The sequence below is a fragment of the Aspergillus undulatus genome (assembly GCF_047715775.1).
Source record: "Aspergillus undulatus strain CBS 261.88 unplaced genomic scaffold BDV17scaffold_1, whole genome shotgun sequence".
In the NCBI taxonomy this organism is placed as follows: Eukaryota; Fungi; Ascomycota; class Eurotiomycetes; order Eurotiales; family Aspergillaceae; genus Aspergillus; species Aspergillus undulatus.
In genome coordinates this window covers 951735-973298 of record NW_027396605.1, presented here as the reverse complement: position 1 = coordinate 973298, position 21564 = coordinate 951735, and the positions used below count along the sequence as shown (strand labels likewise).

General features: G+C 51.2%; 8 protein-coding genes across 8 annotated transcripts; 3 read left to right on the top strand and 5 right to left on the bottom strand.

Annotated features, from left to right (window-relative positions):
- Positions 1 to 232: 232 nt before the first annotated feature.
- On the bottom strand, positions 233 to 1335 carry BDV17DRAFT_7146 (uncharacterized protein). Its single transcript, XM_073765007.1, has one exon. The coding sequence runs from the start codon at positions 1190 to 1192 to the stop codon at positions 629 to 631; it is 564 nt and encodes a 187-aa protein (XP_073621258.1). The 5' UTR covers positions 1193 to 1335; the 3' UTR covers positions 233 to 628.
- BDV17DRAFT_7274 (uncharacterized protein) lies at positions 1324 to 2243 on the bottom strand. Its single transcript, XM_073765028.1, has one exon. The coding sequence runs from the start codon at positions 2145 to 2147 to the stop codon at positions 1479 to 1481; it is 669 nt and encodes a 222-aa protein (XP_073621257.1). The 5' UTR covers positions 2148 to 2243; the 3' UTR covers positions 1324 to 1478.
- A 1269-nt stretch (positions 2244 to 3512) lies between these two features.
- On the bottom strand, positions 3513 to 6197 carry BDV17DRAFT_7271 (Hsp70 family protein). Its single transcript, XM_073765027.1, has 4 exons — positions 5436 to 6197; positions 4393 to 5325; positions 3897 to 4335; positions 3513 to 3842 (listed from the first exon to the last, which is right to left on the bottom strand). The coding sequence occupies exons 1-4, from the start codon at positions 6057 to 6059 to the stop codon at positions 3643 to 3645; spliced, it is 2196 nt and encodes a 731-aa protein (XP_073621256.1). The 5' UTR covers positions 6060 to 6197; the 3' UTR covers positions 3513 to 3642.
- Positions 6198 to 7065: 868 nt separating this feature from the next.
- Positions 7066 to 9185, bottom strand: BDV17DRAFT_7405 (N2227-like protein-domain-containing protein). Its single transcript, XM_073765060.1, has 2 exons — positions 8850 to 9185; positions 7066 to 8664 (listed from the first exon to the last, which is right to left on the bottom strand). Exons 1-2 carry the CDS (start codon positions 8966 to 8968, stop codon positions 7530 to 7532), a joined length of 1254 nt encoding a protein of 417 aa, XP_073621255.1. The 5' UTR covers positions 8969 to 9185; the 3' UTR covers positions 7066 to 7529.
- Positions 9186 to 9315: 130 nt separating this feature from the next.
- BDV17DRAFT_286134 (proteasome assembly chaperone 4 family protein) lies at positions 9316 to 9853 on the top strand (the record flags this gene model as incomplete). The annotated part of the gene is made up of 2 exons (XM_073760843.1): positions 9316 to 9516; positions 9626 to 9853. 2 exons carry the CDS (start codon positions 9316 to 9318, stop codon positions 9851 to 9853), a joined length of 429 nt encoding a protein of 142 aa, XP_073621254.1.
- Positions 9854 to 15013: 5160 nt separating this feature from the next.
- BDV17DRAFT_7314 (transcription factor domain-containing protein) lies at positions 15014 to 18310 on the top strand. Its single transcript, XM_073765039.1, has 4 exons — positions 15014 to 15941; positions 16002 to 16099; positions 16156 to 16926; positions 16977 to 18310. The coding sequence occupies exons 1-4, from the start codon at positions 15519 to 15521 to the stop codon at positions 18061 to 18063; spliced, it is 2379 nt and encodes a 792-aa protein (XP_073621253.1). The 5' UTR covers positions 15014 to 15518; the 3' UTR covers positions 18064 to 18310.
- A 1-nt stretch (position 18311) lies between these two features.
- BDV17DRAFT_7116 (tubulin-binding prefolding complex subunit GIM3) lies at positions 18312 to 19082 on the bottom strand. Its single transcript, XM_073765005.1, has 4 exons — positions 19037 to 19082; positions 18846 to 18983; positions 18657 to 18724; positions 18312 to 18569 (listed from the first exon to the last, which is right to left on the bottom strand). Exons 1-4 carry the CDS (start codon positions 19052 to 19054, stop codon positions 18377 to 18379), a joined length of 417 nt encoding a protein of 138 aa, XP_073621252.1. The 5' UTR covers positions 19055 to 19082; the 3' UTR covers positions 18312 to 18376.
- Positions 19083 to 19688: 606 nt separating this feature from the next.
- On the top strand, positions 19689 to 20819 carry BDV17DRAFT_286131 (autophagy-related protein 27; the record flags this gene model as incomplete). The annotated part of the gene is made up of 3 exons (XM_073760842.1): positions 19689 to 19950; positions 20025 to 20562; positions 20624 to 20819. 3 exons carry the CDS (start codon positions 19689 to 19691, stop codon positions 20817 to 20819), a joined length of 996 nt encoding a protein of 331 aa, XP_073621251.1.
- Between the last annotated feature and the right edge of the window lie 745 nt (positions 20820 to 21564).

The window sequence follows — 21564 nt, the reverse complement described above, 5'->3', positions numbered from 1 at the left end:
TACGAGAAAGACCAAAATAGCGCGAAAGTGCGAGCTTGTGGACGCCTTCTTTCGACAAAACAGCATCCAGATTGAGATTTGCTGAAGATCATACATCATCTTACCCTTGTGCAACAGAGGGGCTCCCTGGCGACTGTCAGCGCGTGGGATGCTGTGTGGATTAACCCCAACTGGGGCGCCGGTGGTCACCAGCCTCAAAAGTAATAATATTAATCAAACCATCGTCAGGCGGCTACGGAATTGCTCTCTTGGTGGTTGGTACGTACCCCGTACCCCTCCAATACGGCAAAGACATACATCGGTCCATACAGAGGACATCAATTTTCAAGCAACCTGTGGGGATGCCTGATTATTCCGGATCCAGCGACTGGCCAGCATGATTTCTCGGCATTGCTGACGCTATCGCGAAGAACAAAGTTCTTGGAGACCATCTGGAGTCAACTCTGACGTACTATGAGGTATCCTTGCAGGCGAGACCTCTTCATCGATTGATGCGCACAGCCATGTTACTTTCCTGCCGGATACTAACTAGAGCAGATGCAACGTTACCGACAAACTAGCGAGCAAACCAGTACGGATAATGGACCTGGTCTTTCATATTCTATGGAGCCTAACTGTGCCGAGGATTTCACCGTACGATCAACTTTGACTCAGAAATAGAAGGTCGACAATTCTGGCGAATAATGAACCCGATGGCCGGTCCAGAATTCAGCTCTCTTGCCTCAAGAAATGTCAGTTTTGCTCGGCCGGCTGAGACTCCGCTTGACCCAGGGGATCCAAGATTCAGATATGGGCCACGACCCATCTGGGGGTTGCGCTGCAACCGCCCCAGATCGCGGAAAACGCGCTTGCCGCTGATTATTCTGGAGAACGGAGTACAGAACGCAACGCCCGAGTAACATGCAATCTCTTTCATTCTTTTGAGCTTTTGATCCGGCGGTGTCAGAGACGAAAAGCAACTTTTACCGGTTTTCTGGTATATTTCTTTTTCTGCTTTCTTTTTCCATGTCCCTTGTTTGCCCCATCTTTGCAGTTTGCTGACTTGCTCGGCTTCTTCCTCGCTTTCTCTTCGGGCTTCTTCGAAGATTTCCCGATCCCAAGTTTCCCGTGTCATGGAGTCTATCCAAATTAGCTTTCTTTTTGCTTCTGCCGGAATCTTTGTCTTTGTTCGCACCTCCCGTTGTTTTCTCATCCAGTCTTCGGGGATCTGCCGGGCCCTTTTCTTATCATCTTATTCGTTGCTTGTCCTCTCCTCTTTCTCGCCGTCCGTCCAGTTCCAGGCCTGGGAAGACGCCAAATCCTCCGAGGAATTTTATGCCCGAACATGACATTAGTCACGTTGCTTTTGTCCAGCTAACCTCTCAAGCCAATTGTTAGAGGCGCAGCCAACAGACTCCGATGCAGAATCCCATTGGCAACGACTCAGTGCGTCAGTGTTTGAAGGTATAGGTGACCAAGTATCTGGACATGGGTTCAGGTCAAACAGAGCCGGCATGACCCCGCGATATAACTAATGCAGCCCCTAAGTGCGCACGGAACATTTCTCTTAGCTCGAACTGATCGAGCAGAGCAGGGGGATTTCCAGCTCTGCAGCCAAACGGGACTGCTCCAGAGCACTGACAGACACACGGCCTCTTTCTCAACTCGGTGCTAGCTCGACTCCAATCGTTCCTAGTCGCTTGGGCATCACTCACAGAAAGGCAAGTACCAGGCTGTCGTCCTTGGTCTGGTACCGGTCTCCAATCAAATCTCAGTGACCTGAGCAAGGATCTCTCAGGTGCACGGACGTGCCTGGTGAGCTGATGCGATGTGATGCAACTGCAAGGGTTGTTCTCCGCATTTTCAACCCCGAGCCTATTGCACCCCGGCACGACACCTGGCACGGGACTTGGGAGGCTGTGGCTGTGCCTATAATAAAGACGGCTTTGTGCGAGGTATGGATTATGGATGTCTGCAGAACGATGCCATGTGGATTCCACCTGCCTAATGAATATATTCAGTGTTCGCTGAATCAGATTACTGATCAGGCCCGGACAGATAACTGCATTATTGTCGTGAGCTACGTCAGAGGCTGGAGAGGCAACCGAGGTTTCGACATGCAGACGCAACCATCCGGCCGTACGAGTACAGCTTCGCTGTATCTGCATTAGCAGTTCGTTTCCAAGCAGACGATCAAGCTAGCCAGATTGTCTCAAGTCATGGATTTAGTGCCTGGCCACATCACTCCCAGGGAAAAGAGCAACTGCCGACCGAAAACCAAGGACAAGGTAACTACATAGCTATCTAGAAATGGCGAACGTGTCCGAAGGAACAGAAAAAGGAAAACAAAGCTCTAGACCATGATTCGAGACAATAGTGCCAGCCACTCAGAAGCTTTCAGCAGGGCTGCAGAAGATGTTGTTTTCTTTTTCTCTCCAGCAAAAGCATCATTCAATCCTCCAACCGCAGACACGGAGTACGAAGAACACACGCGTCTCTCTGGGAATAACTTGAGTATATCAACGGAGTACCCCGCCATCATAGCCTCGCTCAATTATCATCCGTCCCGTTTTTCAAGTTCACCTTATCTAGGGACCTAGCCCGTCTCGCAGTCAAGCTTCCCTATCTATCTTGATCTATGTGTTTATCTATAGACGTGGGCATCTCTTGACTTCGGTATCATCAAGTTAGCCAAGATCGTCCGCGCGATACTCCGTAGCGACGATTAACTGTTCAATGATGCAGATTGACGCAGCTAAAGTAGGTAGTCAGGCGTACCGCCCCGACCGACCAAGCGACCCCATAGAACATGCACGCATGAGAGGACAGGTACGATAGGCGTCATTTTATTCTTCTTTACTTGGCACGGGAATGTCCGCATATTGTGGTTGTTCTTCACCGACATATCTGCTAGTTATGATGAGCTCTGACTGTTTGGCAGGACTCAGTCCTGAACCGGCGATAACTATCGGAATCCATCGATAGTCCGGATATACTATCTACCTAAGAACGGAAACAGGATCCGAAGGGAGAGGAGTGAATCGATAGATATCATAAGGTCAATAATCATAGCCATGTAATGTGTATAGTATAACCTAGCAAAAACTAGGCAAGGTATCCAAGAACAATAATAAATTAACCAAATCAGTTGATCGATCGCTCAATCAGTCATTAGATAGACGGATAGATGGACCGATCATCAACGGGAGCAACCCCCACGGGACGGAAATGCGTAAGAGCATGGGAATCAGATATCGGAGCTAGGCGAGGCTGAAGAAACTTGACAGGAGATGGAAAGAGCAATCGCAACGAACCAAAGTGGGTAAAGAAAAGGAAGGGAAAAAGCAAATAGAAGGAGAACGGGGAAAAAATAAAAGGCCTGGAAGAAATGTGGAATTGCCATCGACAATCGACGAGAATCCAAAGGCCTTGCAAGGATAGAACGCCCTTCAGTGCAGTGCTGCTGACCTAAAAACAAATACCGTGTATATTTAGAGCTTTGAGGTAAGAGAGATGCATGCCGTCTTCACCGTCTTTCCACATCAAAGGAATGAGGCGTGAAGAGAAAAAGAAAATTCTGCCACGGGCAGTCATTCTTTTTTGATTTTCTTTTCGTTGATCATGAAACTCCATTTGTTTCTGGAGGACAACGGGGCGACTGGCTTATCTGAATTTCGCGCGGCATCGTCCCATGACTTCGCCTTGGCAAACCAGTTCGGCGCTGAACTCACTGCCGTCTAGAGTGAGATAAATGTCAAAGTACACACGGTAGAACGTTCCCTGGGGCGTGTCCATGCGCTCGAAGTCGGTCTCGAGGTTCTTGCGCGACAGGTCTGACGTCAAAGTAACAACCTCCTTGATTCCTGCAGGGGATGCGGTTAGAAGTCAGGACTATCAGCCCGGCAAGGGGTACTTACTCGGATCCTTGGTGTACTCGGGACAGACGTCCTCGTCGCAGGCGTACAGGATGTCCTCGTACATGAGGGTTGCTCCTGGGGCAACCTGGCGGAAGAAGCTAACCTTGACTGGCTCGCCGATCTTGACACGCTCTCCCTTCTGCACGAATATTTGTCGGGTATACTTGCACCTGTCGCGGCCGTCGAGACTAGGGACGCGGTATTGTTCAGGGTGGTACCCTTCCTTGAACGGCTGGAGGGTGGCCATCAGGTAGTGACGACGAGCAACACGGTGGGTGATGACTCGCTCTGTGATACCTGCTGTCACGGCACCTTTGACAATCGCAGCGACGGAGTCCATCGGTCGGACGACCTTTGACTGATATTGCGGCGGTACGTGCAGCTTGATTTGCTGGAAAAGATACTCCGACGCACCGAATCCACCTACTACGAGAACGTTCTGCAGCTTGATTAGCTTCAAGTCATTTCTTCATGGTGCATTCCATCGAGTACTTACCTGCAGATTCCGATTCTGCGCTTGGATAGCAATGATCTGGTTCCGCACCAACTCGAGAATGCGGTTGACGACGGGCTCGAAACATTGAAGAATCTCCTCATTGGTGAAGGTCATGTAGCCCTCTTCGATTCCAGCATCAGGAAAGTCCGCTTCGATACCGACGTCGACCGCCCATTTTTGACCGTTGTTTCGGAAGTCTGCCTTGATACGGTTCTCAAAGTCCATGATACACTTCGCATACACCTTTCCTGCCGTCCGGGATCCGTCAGGCAATTTCATCTTTCGAATCTTGGCGCGGAGGATATTGCTGAAGTTTCGATTAAGCGCTGTCGAACCGCATGAGTCACCAGACCCAGCGGTACATTCAGCAACACTGAACGGCTGTTCTTCCTCAACCTCGTATGCGATCAAGTCTACCGTACCGCCACCACAGTCGACAATCAAAATCGCATCGCCGACCTTCAGGTTGAGCAAGCCGGTCTTGGCGCAGAAAAGCGCAGCGGCTTCCGGTTCGGAGATCAGCGTCAAGCGGTTGTCATTCTCGTCTCGCAAGAAACCAGCTTGCAAGGCCGCCGCGCGAGTTGCCGCCTTTCCTGCATCATTCCAGATTGCGGGTACCGTAAGATAGTACTTGATGTTACGCTCCTCTCTTGTAAATACCTCACCCAGTGTCTTTTGTAATTGGGCGCGCATCGCCTGTCGCAGTTTAAAGAGATAGTCGGCAGCCACATCGATCTCCGACTTGCCTGGCGGAAGGGGCGGCAAGTTGATGGGGTCGATGTATGTGTTACCAGAAAGCATGAGCTGGAGCTTGAACCATTCGACCTTCTGCACCCCTTGCTTCGGATAACCGGTGGGAGCAAGCGCATTCGCAATGTCAGGACCCCATCCAACCACTTCCTGGTATTGATCATAGTACAAGACAGTTGGGATCTAGTTGCGGATAGTAGAAATGTTAGTTTCATGGTTCAAGATATCATCTCCAGGAGATCGCCCTCCGCCATGGCTCTTGGTGGGGGGGGGGAGAAGACCGTAGGACCCACCTTTTGTTTGGTATGAGTACCAGCTCCAGGCCATTCAGTTATGATATCCTCTCGCGCCTCGTTGTTGGTCGCAAAGGCGAATGCGACACCGGAGAATGTTGTTCCAAAATCGATTCCTACAATCAGCGAAGCCTTACTCCGCCCCCCGCCGTCGACCTCGTGAGCGGGGTTTGTACGGATCCCGTATGGGGCTTGCTGCGAGGGTAGCCTCTGACCCATCCCAGGCTGCTGCTGCATGCCATACATCGGCGGAGCACCCAAGGCCTGTTGTCCCGGATAAGGCATGTTGGTGTTGAGCGGGTGCGGCATTTGCTGCTGACCGGCGGGCGGCATGGGGCTGGTGGGCCGCCCAGCGACAGAATTGTAGGTGTAGCTGGGGGGTTGCCCCAGTTGATTCTGATTATTCATGGGTAGACTAGTTTCGGAGGAGTTGTGGTTTGAAGGGGGAGAACTGGCGGAGGTGGAGGGCGTAAGCGTGTGATTAGAGGACGGAGCCGGAGGCGGCGAGGAGACGAGGGTGCGCGTCGATGGGGTGTTGATAGATGTAGGTACAGAAGTAATGCTGTCCTGATGCTTGTTTCGCTTCCAGCTGAACGATTTGAACCGTGAGGTCATCAGGTCCATATGAATGGCCGAAGCCAAAGAGAGTCGAACAAGGGGGGAAGAGAGAAGCGAAGAAAGAGGAAGAGGGGAAGGACAAGAGGGCGGGAGGAAGCTGAGAAGAGCGACAGGACTAGCGCGAGTGGAACTCGTATGGAAGGAGGCAGTGCCTGTCAGAGACTGAGCGTCGCAGTGAGAGACTGGACTTGGAAGTTGGAGGTATTTTATTATAATCCAGGGTCGAATAGTAGTAAGATCGCAATGCAATGCAGCGCATAGACCAGCAGTCCGTCAGTCAGTTCAATGAGGCCCTGAGGGATAGGGCGAGGAGAGACAGGAGCAGAAACGACAGGAACACGAGAGACAAAGAGATGGAGGTCGGGAGAGAAAAGCGAAGGGATCGATGGGGGCGGAAGCAGAAGAATGAAGGTCTGCTTGAATAATGAATAATCGTGCTTTGAGGCTGACAAGATCCAGCTCGGTTGCGGTCCGTCTCCAACTAGTAAACGACCCTGACAACGGCGGACCGGACAACTGATGGCAATGATAATAAACAAGCTCTCTCATATATTCTGTATATTCTAGAGAGGATCAAAAAACACTTTTCATGCCGAATAATGGTAAAAGAGGAGGAGAAAAAGGAGAATTGAACCAAATGCTGTCAGTCAAACAGCATTCGTGGAGCTTGTTCTTGTTCGCAACAGTGCAATTGACAAGCCCAACAGGACAACAACCTCCTTCTTGCTTTAACGAGAAGCGCAAAATCTCTCAATCAGCGAGATCCTCACTACGACTAGACTGACTACTAGTAAGCTACCATTGAGCTTCATTTTGGATGCCTACAGTACAGAGTATGGTGCAAGCGGGAGAGTGCTCCGTACTGAAATATAAATTACAATACGAGCCCGATGAGCGTTGAAGCGGGAGCCAGATGGCGGTGCCCCATGGCCCATGGGACCAGCAGTCCACCACCGCTTCATCGAGACTCGAGGCTAGTCTAGAGCTCGGGGCTGCACGAGCCCGTTGCACGAAGGATTTTCTCCTGACTTCTGTGACTTGCCAGTCGGAGAAAAAGACAAGAGAGGATTCAGAAACAGGCAGAACTGAGTGCTTTTATGCGCGCATGTATGTACGACCTGCTTATATCTCCGAATGGTACCCAGCCACAGTGATATAGCCCTCCTCGTTCTATTCTTGTCGTTCCTGGTCAGAAACCAAGGAATGCACACTGTCGCTGCCAAAGAGATCCCCAAAACAGCCACGCTGCTCAGCCATGCGCCGACCAGAGAATTGTGCGCTGTGGTTGGGCTCCCTTTGAGCTGCGGCTGAAGGCTGTAACGCCGATCGCGGGCCCCTGTAATGTACATACCGTTATCACATTTGATACGCAAACCTGCTCCTGCAAAACAGACTCGTTTCGTTCCTATTTTTGGCTTTGGCCGTTTCGACTGAACAAAGTCTGAAGATTGTTTGTTTTGGAGACTGTTCCTAGCTCTAGCTCTTCCGTGCGATCCAGTGTGATGGGCGGTATAGTGGTCGAAGCATGCTGTCGGGGTCCTGGATGTAGCCACACTCTGCCCGCTCCTCCACAGACTGGCGTTGTTCGATGGTGAACCCCATGCGTTCAATGAGTAGGAAGACTTCTTCCTCGGTCAGTTCTATGCTTCCAGGTTCTCCTATTCCCTGGCTCTGCTCGCTGTCACTGTTTTTGCCTCCGCCTCCGCTGTGCGTGCGCTGGTGGCCGTCCTCAAAATGCCATAGCAAAGGTCCCACGTTGATCCAGATCCCGTTCAGCCTAAGACAGTTCCGGATCGCTTCAATGTACCGAATGAGATTCGGGGCTGTATCGATGAAGAAAACCGTAGCGACGGCGTCGAAGGTATCCTTCTGAGACGGGCTGTTGTAGAGAACCACAAAGTCGGCGGCAGACATGCTCATCCTGCCGAACTCAGTGCCGGTATCCTGCGCCTCAAGCATCGCAGCTCCAGGGTGGACGTTTGGAATGCTGACTTTGCGCAGTTGCTGCTCTCTCGATAGGAGGTTGGAGAAATGCAGTGCGAACGGGTACAGCTCATGGCGCTGCGGGCCTGCGGTGTGGTTCAGAACCCAACTGCTGGCCAGTAGTTGATGATAGGAGATCTCATTGCCTTCGGCAGCAAACCCAGCGCGACAGATCTCGAAAACCAACCTTCCCAGTCCAGCTCCCGGAACAAGGACGCTGACGTAGTCCTCTTGACTCGCTCTGTTGGGAAACTCACGCTCCAAGTCGCTTAGCACAGGGCCATAGCATGCGTCTCTTTCGGCTTGACCCTCTTCACTCCAGTCTCTATAGAACTGTCTTAACGTTGAATGAGCCTTGTTGACATCCGCAGATGTCGCAACACCGTGCCAGTTCTGAGTCGGGTCTAATGGGTCAGGGTTGGCAGAGAGACCAAACGACGAGAGCCCCGTGGCGAGAATGGCATCGGCAATATCGGCATTTTTATCAATGGCGTCGTCAACTTTACTAAAGTTGTCCAACAGAGAGAACGGTGGCTCAGCAAGCATCTGCCAGTGGGCCGACGGTAGCGCGTAGAATGCCTGACGCCGCCGGTGTGTTGTGTTTGAATGTGCAGTCCTTCGGTATTGCCTGGCAACTTATTAGCATTTGAGTAGCCAAAGCTATCATGCACTGTGATTTGGTGTGGAAAAAAGACGTTCGAGAGGTGAGGTCCCCTACGCTCTTCAACCTTGATTGCGTGTAATTGGCAACACAGGCCAAGTCAAATAGACAGACGTCTAGATACCTTCGTCTCTTAGACTGACTATACCCACCTAAATGAATCAAACGCTGAGAATAGAACCTTGCGTTCATCAGCATCCCCCAATGGGTCGAAATCCCCGGCCCAGCTACGGGCTTCGTCGGGCTCGTTAGCATGCGAATGAGAAGCCATACTCGGTGGTCCCTAAAGTAACGATACCGTTTAGCCACCGCTAGATCGCAATACGCTGGGGGGGTGGGGGAGGAAAGAAGTAGAAACCTCTAATCTTTGTAGTGTTGTAGGCAAAGGTTGTGTGGCTCTTGTCAAGGTGAAGTGCGGTCCCCACTCCTCTGGACTTTGACTTTGGCGGGGAAACACCACAATTGCTCCTATCGCTTCAACTTTCAACTTCACGTTCTCAGTGACCATCCAGCCTGCATCCACTTTCTGTGACTCTGTACTTCAAACTTCCGTTATACTCAGTCTCCCTCTAGTATTCGCGCAAGGACCAGGCAAAAAACCCCAGAAAAGCTCCCACAATGGCAGACGTCCAACAACCACCATCACAAGCCCACCCGATAGAGCTCTCCTTCCCGCTCCCCAAAACTCTATACGCAACAGCACACATCCATCTCACGATGCTGGAAACATGCGCGATGGTATTTCTAGCGACGTCGACGCCCGGTGACTCGTCAGGGAGCGTGAAGCCCATGGGGAGTTTTATCTACGCTATGCCGGACGTAAGCATTCCTGTCCCTGATCCATTCAACATCCATCGCTTGCTTGCACATGGCAAGGATCAATATCGTGTGAGGGGTGCGAAATGCTGATATGTATTCACTACTACAGCGCACATCACCTCGCTCTGCCATATCTACGACGTTATATACATCTGCCTCAACGGAAGAATACGCCACGCGGATAGCTAAGATCCTGGCCCGTCGCATGGGCGCTCCCGTCTATCTAGGGTGCAGTATTGACCCGGTTGCTCTTGGTCTCCTCCCCGAGGAGGAGATGGAGGGGTTGACGGGGATTGTGGACAAAGTGATGATGAAATGGGATGAGCGGAAGAGGTAGTTTCGTGCTTCAGGAGATGGGTAAAATGGGTTGAAAGAAGAGAAGGGCTGCTTTTGGTTGGAACTCGGAGGATACTTCAGATTTGTGCTCGAGGGACGAGTAGGTCTGGTGACTATGGTCCTATGCCTGGAGGAACGCTTGGAGGTTGAGTGTTCCGTGATTTCTCAAGTATAGTTAAGCTTGATAGAAATATATTTTCGCGCGTGTTGCGCGGTCGCAGGCGGCAGGACGGAGGATTGCCGAAGGAATTACCGGTTCGTTTAGCCGGGCGTCAAAGGGATGTTCGTTGATTCATTCAGCTCTGGGCCTCGAATCGGCAATATAAACGGCTGTCGGAGGTGGCCGCGCCGTGCAAAAGCAAAGCCTAGAAGCTGACGATTGATCATCCCTGACCCTGAGCCGCTCGAGGACGTGCGCCGTGCGCAGCTACCATTAAGGGTAACTCAGCCCGAAGTTAGCCTCAAATCCAGGCCCTCCCAATCAGCCCAAACATAGGTTTGTTGGGGAAAAGATGCTTGCCCGTTTGTGATTTTGACACGATATCGTGAGTCGCACTCCGTATAGAGTAGGCTAAGTGTCATCTATCCGTAATATCCGGCATCCATCTGTCGCAGAGTCGCGACTGGCGCACAAAGTGCCCACAGCACCCAGTGCCCTATTAACAGTTAACAGAAACCGAACATCCGAAACATGGGCCCTCCCGCTTAGCGCTCCGAGCCATGAACTCCGGTTGAACTGAAAAGAAACAGCCCTGCACGGCAATCGCTGATAATGAGTGGCAGTAATAATGCCATGACGGTTAGAGAGACTAGAGAGACTAAAGCACGGTCCTGCGCCATTAGAGTTGAGCAGAAAAAGAGGCTTATTCCGGTTATCTCAGATACGAGCATGGCGACATGAAAGAGACGGCTTGACGCCGAGTGGGATCCATAACCGGATGCAGTGGTCGATGCGAGTCAGGAATTAAGGATCGGATGTGCAACCGAGGCAGATTCGAGGATCCGATTGCAGGTGGAGTGTCGGATCTCTACTCCGTAGGGCAATAGCACCACCATGGGCCAGACTAATTGGTCTGAAATTCGACCATCTTATGCATCGTTGCTTAGACAAGTCAACCTCGCACTTGAGGTCTCACAGCTTGGTTTGTCTGGGCGTTGATTGCGGCGATGGTGGGCTAAAATCCCTGAATCATGACGTGGCAACCGTCCCAACAGCCTCAGTAGGTCATTCTTCTCATCCCGGTGAGCCACGTGGGGACTCTGGAAATGGAGGTATAATTCGAGTAAACGTGAGACCATATACTACTCCAATACTGGACATATCAAGGAGACGACGGAGAGACATCAAGCCTGTGTCAGTCCTCCGTCTGCCGTAATACGGAGATGAACTTCAAGACTCAGATCTATACACTGTCGAATTGAGTTCCACGGGTCTTGGATCGAGCCTCTCTGGCTATCCAGTAGGAAGAGCAATCATTTCACTTCAAAGGATTCAAGTCAAGCTCAGTGTGGCAGCTGTTCCGGGTTTGTTGTCAACCTGCCATCAGCCGTTGCTTGGCGGTGGATGATGAACCGCTTGTGGGCGCTGGGCATCAACTGGTCTCGAACGGACAGGATTACCAACCTGGTCCCTGGGCGAATGAGTGTGTATAGACACAATTATACTATAACAGTACGGATTATTGTCGTGTGAATCATGCTGTTTCTGGAGTGTTGCGGAAAAACAATTGTTGAAGGATCGGTGCCATCACCCATTGCTGCATGGCTGCAATAAATGCAACAGCTATACTCCATTTTAGCGAAGAGGAAGCAGACCTAGGCCACTGAGCGTGCGCGTGGCCGTAGGCGAATAGTCCTGGTCTGCTATCTGATCACACTCTGATGTCCAGCTTGTGCGGGGAACACGGCACGTCAAAGTTAGCCTGATTCCTGAGCCAGTCAGAAGGAGGCTCTATTTTGGCTGTTCCGAGGATGAACCGGCGTTTCGACCAAGTAGAGTAGGAGGCTATTAATGATGGTCATGCAGTGCCTTGACAGGGATAGCCCTGGTGGCTTGCCGTCGTTGCTTGAGTCTGGGCTCTTGGAATCTGAATAATATGGCCCTTGTGAGTTCTGCAACAACCAATGCAAAAAGATGCTGGTCTTCGTCACATCAGAGCTATGCAGGGGAAATTGAGGCCTCGAGCCGGGAAAATAATGAACTCGAGCGGCCATCAGCAACAGTACTGCTGCCGCGCTGAGGCTCGGGAGATATTTTCCGCTGCACCTCGTACATATTACTCTGTAGGGCCCAGACGGGAATGAAGTCCAATAGGTAAGTATGGTCGAGCTCTAACGTGAGGCGATGCGGCGTTGGGATGCGCAGCTGGAGTTGGTTTGAGACACTGCTACTGCGACCCAAAATTGAGGAACGCTGCTGTTAGTGCATTCAATGATATTGAAAGGCAACGTATATCGACGCTCAATCTGAGTGGGAGGGCATCGGATGGAGGGACAAACAGCCACGCATACAAGAGGGGGATGCCGCTCGAAGATGGAGGCTGATTGAACGAGTATCAACAACCTTAACCGCGTCAATATTCGAAAGACCTTCAGCAACTTGCTTGTTAGTAGATGCACAGCCACAAACAACACAGGGTAGAGGGACTGCAGACCCTTGAACCGAACGGGCCACTGAATTTAACATCTCATTGAGATCTTCCCATGGATAGAGTGGAAGGCGACCAGAAGCGGGTATTTTTAGCGACCGACCCAGAGGTGACGACACTGCGGCCATGGTTCGGGGAAGTTACGGCGAGGAAGAAGACAGCCAAAGGGAAAACTTCCAGCGAATCCAGCGACCTCGGTAATTGAATGTTCAAACGTTCATTGGAAGTTGGGACCGGGGATCAACTTTCGGGCTCCAGCTTGTCGTGGTCAATCGCCTCCAGTTCGAGGATTCTTTGTCCTCCACCTTGTGTCGTTGCTTCTTTTATGACGGTTCGCTTCCATATGGCCCGTCCAATCGTCAGCCGAGGGAAGGATTCCGAGGGCGATCGTCAATCAGTCGGACGGTCCCCTTCCGTCCGGCCTTGGGAGATTTGATTCGCTCGTCATGAGCACAGCTCTGTATCTCCCCCATGACGCTTGCAGACTGTTTTCGATGCGGCGTCTTGGTGTTCATGTATGGAGCAGGCTACGAGAGCTCAAATGGCAGGAAGATAGGCCATGGTTCCAAGCTTGAGTACCGCGACGATTTTTAAAAGACGCAAGAATACTGAGAGGAAAGATCGATCGGTGGGGAAACAGGAAATTAATCGTCGTAACCCTTGAAAAGACGATGACGCCCGAAGCTACGCAGATGGAGCGCAGGGTTGGGAAATTAAGGTAGATAAGGCCGGTAAGTCAACGTGGGAACCTTACCTATTTTTAAGTTTATTTTGCCATCCTTCCTCGGCAACTGTCCATAGAGGCAGGATCCGAGGGATGAGGTTGGATGCTGCCGTTGCATTTTATTCTTGGAGTCCAGAAAGGCAGGAGCGGGAGAAATGGAAAGCCATCATCAGGAAGAAACCTGGTTGCCCTGAGATCAGCATCAAACTTCCCCTTGTTCAGCAAGGTTGGGCAAAAGGTAAGTCAGGAGTGCACATCCGAGCGGCAATAGTCTGCCACCAAAACGTGGTCTCTGAACAAGGTTTGTTCCCTATACAGAGTAGACTAGTATGGGGACCGTAACTCTCCCCGCTCAGAGTTTCTGCTCATGCGCAGCGAGTCATGGTTTTGAAGTCGTATAGATTGTTGACGGCTTTGAATCCCAACAGCCCTCGAGTCTATGGTCAGCATGGTGTCCCTGGGTCGATACCACAGTTAACACTACTACTCCCAAGGCTTCTAGAAGAGCAGTCCCTCCTGTCGTTTGTGGAACTGTGGATCAGAGGTGCGGATAGGAACGAAGTTTGACGAACGACATACACGTCGTTAAATCCAGGGACCTCGGGCAGACACTGCCACTGCCGATCTCGGGGTGCCTTTAACCTTGCTGAGAGGTCTAATCTCGAAGAATCCATTGTGGTGGGATACTGACAATCGAGAGGAGCGATGCCCGGGAAGCCTATTTATTTCCTCTCCAGGTTCTGTAATCGAACTGAAACGAATATCGCGACACCACCCAATTTATGGACTCGGGATAAACGACGTTGCGCCTCTAACTCGCAGTCACAGGAAAGATCTAGTAGTTCAGAATTCGATTCGGTACCTGATTCGACGCGCGAGGAGCCCGGCAGGGAAGTATGCGACTCCACAGCAGAATGCTGACTGAAATTCTGCAGACTGCAGGACCCCCACCAGTGCCACCTGTGGACGAGTGCTCGATCTGGCATGGCCCGCGAGCCGGCGCTGTTTCAGTATGCAGCGGGCCAGCCCATGCTTTGATTGGAATCGGGGCCAGCCGAGAACTGTCGGAGATGTTTGAGATGTTTCCTGGTCCTGAGAAGATGAGAGACCCTGACGAGACTCGCTGATTGACCGAATCTGCGCCAGAGGGGCTGTGGAAGTTGAACGGGGCCTACTCCTGCCAACCTAGAAGTTAGCTAAGTTCCAATCTAGCAGGAATGCACGTACGGGCACGCGAATAAAAATAATGGGGGATAATAATTCTGCTAGCAGGAGCAGTTTTGAGGCTGGACGGATGGAAGGAAGAGTGTGTTTCTCTGCTCTCACTTCTCAGGTCTGGTAGAGACAAGATCACGAGATTCAGCATTTCTCTTCAGCATTCTGGTTACCATACTATTATTTCTATTTCTTCTTACTATTTCTTCCCTGGACAAGAGCGAGAAGCTTTGCTTACACTCATCGGGCTGAAGTTTCAAAACGGCCTGCATCTCCGTGAGTGAATCCCTAATGTAGTCCCGATTCTTATTATTCCTTCTGCCATCTGATCGCTTCCTATAACCACCATCCCTCCTCCATCCTCCCTCTCTGTCATCGTCACTTCCACCCTCATTCCTCCCTTCTCTTCTCCCCTCCAGTCTTTCTTTTTCGTTCCCCTTCAGCTCCTCTTTTTCCCGCCCCCATTCTCAGTTCGTGTTCTCTCCCTCTCGCACTTCCCCCCCCAAGCCCACTAAGGAACAAACTCGCTCAAAACCTTTCCCTCCATCCGCGAACTGACCCTTCCGCCATTAAGATTATCTCTGATCCTCTTTACTATCCTTGACTTGCGATTCGTGCGTTGGGTGGAGTGGAAACCGTGGATGGCTTCGAGGCAACGGCGTCAAACCGTTTCGCAAACTTAACTGCCCACCCGGGGTCCTGGACAAGCCTCAGTCCCACCCTTCATTATTGTCAATGCGACTGGCGCTTGCTCCAACTTTAATTATCTGGGAGGCCCCTGCTGCTGTCTAGTTCAATTGCGATCTAGAGCGGGATCCCGATTTGCTCACTATTCGCCATTCTTGTCGTGCCTTTTCTTCGGTTCCTGCCTTTTATTTCGACCTCTATCTTGACTGGCATTACTCAGGAGGAAAACGACTGATATTCATATCTCTTTGTCGGAATCTCCTCCGCTTCTTATACGTTGATTTATCTTGTCGCTGTCATCGTTCGCCTCCGCTGTGGGGTGGAAGGTCGGGAAGACACAAGGTTTGCTCTGCATCTCATTTCTCCTATGAGGCTGCGTCTAGAGCATCGATATGCAACCGCATTACTCCCGCCTGTGGACTAACCCGAGCCCTCAAGGTGCTCCCTATGAGTTGCCTCCGGTGCAAGCAGTTACTTCCTCGGCGCCCTTTCACCCAGGCCCGCAGCCGGGCGCCTTTCTCTCTACCCCATCAACAAGACCTAGCAGCGGGTTGCCGATGTCTCATATCCTACAGCCACCTCCTGCACCGGCACCTGCGGCGCCCTATCCTCCCTATGAATCCAGCGTTTCTCCTTCAGAGGCGGGGGCATCAGCTCTCCCAGATGCGCCGATGAATGGCTCCGGAGTAGGCGCAGGCGGATTCCTCAGACATGGTGGTCTGGGGCAGCACCAGCAGCCGTTACAACAAAAGAGGGCGTATCGTCAACGGAGAAAGGACCCTAGCTGCGATGCTTGTCGCGAGCGCAAGGTCAAGGTACTTGAAGCCTTATAAGTTGCGTCTTCGACTCCCTTAACTAATTATTCCTCCGTTTAGTGCGACGCCTCCGAATCTGCCAGTTGCACTGAATGCACCAACCGCAAGGTCCGATGCCAGTTCACAAAGGAGACCAACAGGCGCATGTCTTCTATCAAGTTAGTGCCTGATTATTCAAGTATTGTGGGGTATTGCCATTCTGATCGGTTTACAGACAAGTCCAAGATTTAGAGAAGCAGCTTTGGTCAACTAGGCAGCAGCTCCACCAACTGCGGTCCGGGATGAGGACAGATAACTTGATGGATGTCGACGGGGACGGGGCCGGACAACTTCAAATACATTTGCCCGATTTCGGTTATAGACCGCCGCGCCGGCCAAGGGCCCCTATCTCACATGATCTCTCTAATGCTAGGGCGAATATACGACATTATGGAAAAGGAATCTGGAAGGTCCCAACGCCATATCGTCAGTCGGATTCGAAATCGTTGTTAACGGCAGACCCCCCTTTCCTTCCGCCACAAGACGTTGCCCACCACCTTCTTGCTCAGTACCACGCCCACATGCACGCTACGCTCCCAGTTCTTCACTGGCCGACGTTCATGGAAGGATACGAGGATGTTTACCGAAAAGGGACCCTACTAGGTGTCACCCGCGAGTGGGCGGCTGTGCTGTTTGGGGTACTCGCCTGTGGCATCTTACATACATCGGACCCAAATCGTGAAGAGAAGGGAAAGGATTTCGTGAGGACATCTTGTGGAGTAATCGATGTTTGGCAAGATAATTTCACATTGGACCAAGCGCGGGCCGCCTTGCTGGCTAGCATATTCCTTTATGAAGTTAACTCGAAATCAGCTAGTTGGGTCTGGATTGGATCTGCCGTGAGAGTTGCTCAGGAAATTGGATTACATCTGGATTCGGGTCCATGGCCTGCACTGGAGGGCGAAATGCGCAAGCGCGTGTGGTGGGGGATGTATACATGGGACAGGTTTGTGACTCTTGAACCCGTGATAGACCCGTGACACTCATGTTTATCAGAATCATGGCTCTGGAAATGGGGAAGCCGGTCTTGATTAATGACCAAGACTGCGACATCGACCTCCCTTGTACTGTTGACGAGCAGTTCATTTCGGAAGAAGGCGTTGTTCCTGAAAGCCAACAAACTACGCCTTTATTAGCGACGATCCACGTTGTGCGGTCGATTGGCCAGTTGACTCGTACCCTGAGAAGCACCGCCATCGGCACCGCAAGCCTTCAAACATTTGAGCGACATTTCAGCGCCTGCTTGTCCCTTTTTCCCGAGCAATATCAACCGAACTCCGACCAATACCTTGAACCCCGATCGTTAACCCCCATCATATACCTCCAAAATGCTCGCCTCATGCTTCATCGGCACAATATAACCCCGTTCTGCACGCCGGATGTTCGTTCCTCAGGGCTGGACTATTGCGTCTCCGTCTGCCAGGATACCGCGCGGCTGCTTTCGCGATGCATGCGAACGTCCCCAATAACAGGCAATAGGGATTGGCGCTCGTTGCTTGCACTATCCGGGTCGGCGATGCTGTGTGCCCACCTCTGGCGCTGTACGCTCTTCCTACTTTTTCGACATGAGTATGACGCTGCTTTGATATGCGTCCAAGCTAGCTCTGCAATGAGGGATTCACGCGTTATCAACACAGCTTGCGGCCGGAATATCGTGTTCGTTTTGAAATGTCTTCTCGAAAGGCTGCAGCGAGGTGACACGACCATCCTTGATGGGGACGAAGAAATGATGGCTTACGTATCGGGCGATATGCAAGGCACCAGCAACGGGAGCTGGGTTTGGGAAGGCAGTGAGACAGGCTCCCAATTAGAGATAGCCTCTCCTTCAAGCGACGCAGCTCATCCTAACGCTAGGTCAGCTGAGGACCCGAACGGCTGGGAAGGTTGGGATTGGATCGAGCAGACAGTCCAATATCTTCTCGTTGAAAAGGAACAGCGACAGCGGAGAGAAGCGCAGGTTCTAAGACCGCCCACAGAGCCGTCGTACCGCGGCAGCGAATCCGCTACTGGGAGCCCCGACTCGGTGGCTAACCAACCGCAACCGAGCTCGCACTCGCGCATGGCGATAGCGAGTATTATTTGATTCTATATGAACGACCTACTTCCGACTGCTCTACGGGATAGAGCAATTCGAATTCTTTTCTGATATGATATACTGCATTCGCATCCACCTTTCTATAATCCGCATCTGACAATCTTTGCATTTGCTGCATTTGAATGAATCACGTCTTGATACCAGTCAGCACTCACCACTTTGTACATCATACCGTCACGAGACCCTGTATATAGCTTAACATTCCAAAATCCACGAGTAAAACAAATGCAAAGATAGATAAAACTCTTCAATCATTTACATATCCATTATCATGTCTGTACACAAGAATATTCTAAGTCAATCAAGTCTCCAGGTTGATACTCCGCCCGAAGCGCGCGTATAAAGCGACCTTCAACTGCTGCATCTCATCGCGCAGCTCGCCCAGCGTATCCTCCAGCTTGGCGACTTCCGAGTCGATCTGCTCCGTTGAAGAGGCGAGAAGACTCTGCGCTTCTTCGAGCGGGAGATGCACGAATGAGTCGCCGATTTTGTACCTGGTGGGGTTGGTTAGCTTGCGCGCACAAGCACAAGGAGTGGCACCTTGGATTGGTTAGGGAAGTAAGAGAGTCAGAGACACGTACGGGACGAGTTCATCCTCATCAGCAAGCTCTAACTCCGTTGAGATCTCTTCTAGATCCTCTTTGTCTTTCTGTAGGTTGCTTGGTTAGCGATCTCCCCTGACAAGACAAGACTCGAGAAATAGCAGACAGAGTGAGGTTGGAAAAAATCAAACATAAAAACTCCGGGAAAAGGGGGAAGAAGTATCTTACCTGCTTCCCCTTCAAATTCTCCTGCAGAACTGTCTCGCGCTGGTGAAGGCGACTGAAGCGGTTGATCTTCTCTTGGTCTTCGCGACGCACCTCGGTGTCCTCTGAGCTGCCGATTGTGGCCTCGTCTTCTTTCGAGAGCTGGAGTGACTTTTAGTTTCCAGATTTGTTTTTAAATATCTAATGGGACATACCATGCGCGTGCTCATCATCTTGACCGGTTTATGGGGGGTATTATTGGTGGTGGATTGATGTACGGATATTGTGAGGATATTTTGGGTGTTGAGGTGTAGGTGGTCTGTGCGGGGCAGACTGGAGTATGTATACTGGGTTTTGCTTTCTTTCACTTTTCATTGAATTCTCTATCTTGACATGATTCTGACTTAGAAACATAATACTAGGAACAGTACTTTTGGACTATCAATTCCATACTGCTTTTCTGTATGTCGATGTGCCTAGAGTTGGCGCTATACAATTGCATAGTACTGGCGACCGGAGAAACAGAAGGCCGACTTGGTTAAGTAAGGGAGCAGACGACACTCGACAGCTTGAGCTTCTCATCAGCTAAATCCAGACACCCATTCATCCTTTTCTCTAAATGTTTAACTAATTACTGTCGCTGCCTTGTCATCTGTCCTCACCAGGCTTACCTTATCATTTGCCTGTCCTGCTGCTCTTCAACCTGAGCGTGACCCATCACCGCCAACCACAGCGTCATCGTCACCGGTCTCGCTCGAAATCGGGAGAGCTCCAAAACAACCTCTAAATCGCCACTCATCCTCGACTTTTTCCCTCATCGTCCCCTACACGCCCTCAGGTTGACTACAACACGCACACACTTTCGTGATGCGAATATTATCTTCTCCCCTACTCTCCGCCGCAGCGCTCATCCCCGGCCTCGCGTCCGCTGTCAACTTCGACTGCTCTCACATTAAACAAGACGGCTACAACTACGACCTCAGTCCCCTGGGTGGAGTCCACGAAATCTACAACACCGAGAAAGTCGGAGACACGATTGTGAACACGACCTATGTACTGAATGTGTGCAATACCCTCAAGGGTGCGGCAAATCGAGGGGAGCACTTGAGATGCGGAACGTCAAAGAATAGTATGTTTGGACAGGCCTAACAAACCCCAGAACTCGCATAGTTGGGCGGAAATTGAACTAATATTCTTGCTTAGTTTGCGGGTTCCAGTATACGTATACGAGCGACGACAACGGCGAGAAGTCGATTGCGTTCCCCATCGTCGGATTTGATCACTTGGGTGGTGGCGAGAAGGACGCGGAGATCAAGCGGTTGAAAGAGGATGATTCTGAGAAGGAGGGGCTGAGGGTCAAAATGTCCGGGGGCGAGTATCCGGTCGAAGGCGAAAAGAAAAAGAAGAGTGCCGGTGCCGTTATTGAGTTCTTGTGTGATCTAGACCGGTCGGGGTTGGAAGGTCTCGTCGATGAGGACCCGAAACGTCTGCTCCGCGCGACGGAGGGAGGTGAAAATGGTGGGGGTGAGGGTGATGGCGAAGGCGATAGTGAAGATAAGGCTCCGTTTAACAATGGAACAAACCCGAACCGGAGTCTGCAGTTCAAGAGCTTTGGCAAGGCCGATGATGATACGTATGTGCTGAGGTTGGACTGGAAGACGCGCTATGCCTGCGACAATTACCTCCGGGACAGTGGGTCGAGTTCAAACCACTGGGGGTTCCTCACCTGGTTGATCGTCATGTAAGTCCTCGTCACACATATGCATTACTTTGCTTTGACTTCGCGGCTAACATGCTTCTAGCTTCTTCCTCTGCGCCGCGGCATACCTCATTTTCGGCTCATGGCTCAATTACAACCGGTACGGAGCGCGCGGGTGGGATCTTCTTCCGCACGGCGACACGATTCGAGACGTTCCCTATCTTTTCCGGGACTGGTTGCGGCGAGTGGTCAACACATTCCAAGGATCAGGGTCAAGAGGGGGATACAGCGCTGTATAGACTGGACTTTTCTTTCCTTGTCTGTTTGTGATCTATTGGAAGAGCATATGATGCGAATCAGATCTCTGTGGCGGTTAGCTAGTTCTGTTCAAAGTGTTTGATATCTTTATCTGTAGGATGGAATGAATCTTGATTGACTTGCAACGCCTTGCTTTACTTCCGAGCCAAGATTGTGTTGTTACTGGAGCTGGTAGAGACCTCGGTAGGCATTGATGGCAGGCATGGAAGGTGCTTATACGAGGTATTGTTTGGGAAGGAGCGACCATGCCTATGCCGCCTCAACACCTGAAAGTTTCTTGCGATATCTTCATCATCCAAGGCAACTCGCATTCCTCTCCAGGATCTTATGAAGACTATCCAATCCTTCATAGCCTCTCCGAGACTCTAGGCTGCTCGATACCAAACTATACCATATGGACTCACTACAGAGGCTACGCTCTATCACCGGGCCGGCGTCTCGGATCTACCCACAGTAACCCACTAGCATCACGGACAAAGTACTCTACTTCCCGCGCTGGAGGTGCATCCACTCGACCCTTCTGAGCTTTAGGGTCCTAGGACTCTCTTAAAGAGCCGAGGCTGGATCGAAGTTCGAAGCCTCGGAGTTGCCCGTCCTGAGTCCGGTCTTCTACGGCGTACCTAATACTTCATATAGGCTAAGTTCGACATGGCCCACGGTCAAACGAACAGTTACTTTCTTCGGACTAGATGAGATGCAAGTTCAAACAGCTAGCAGCTCGATTCT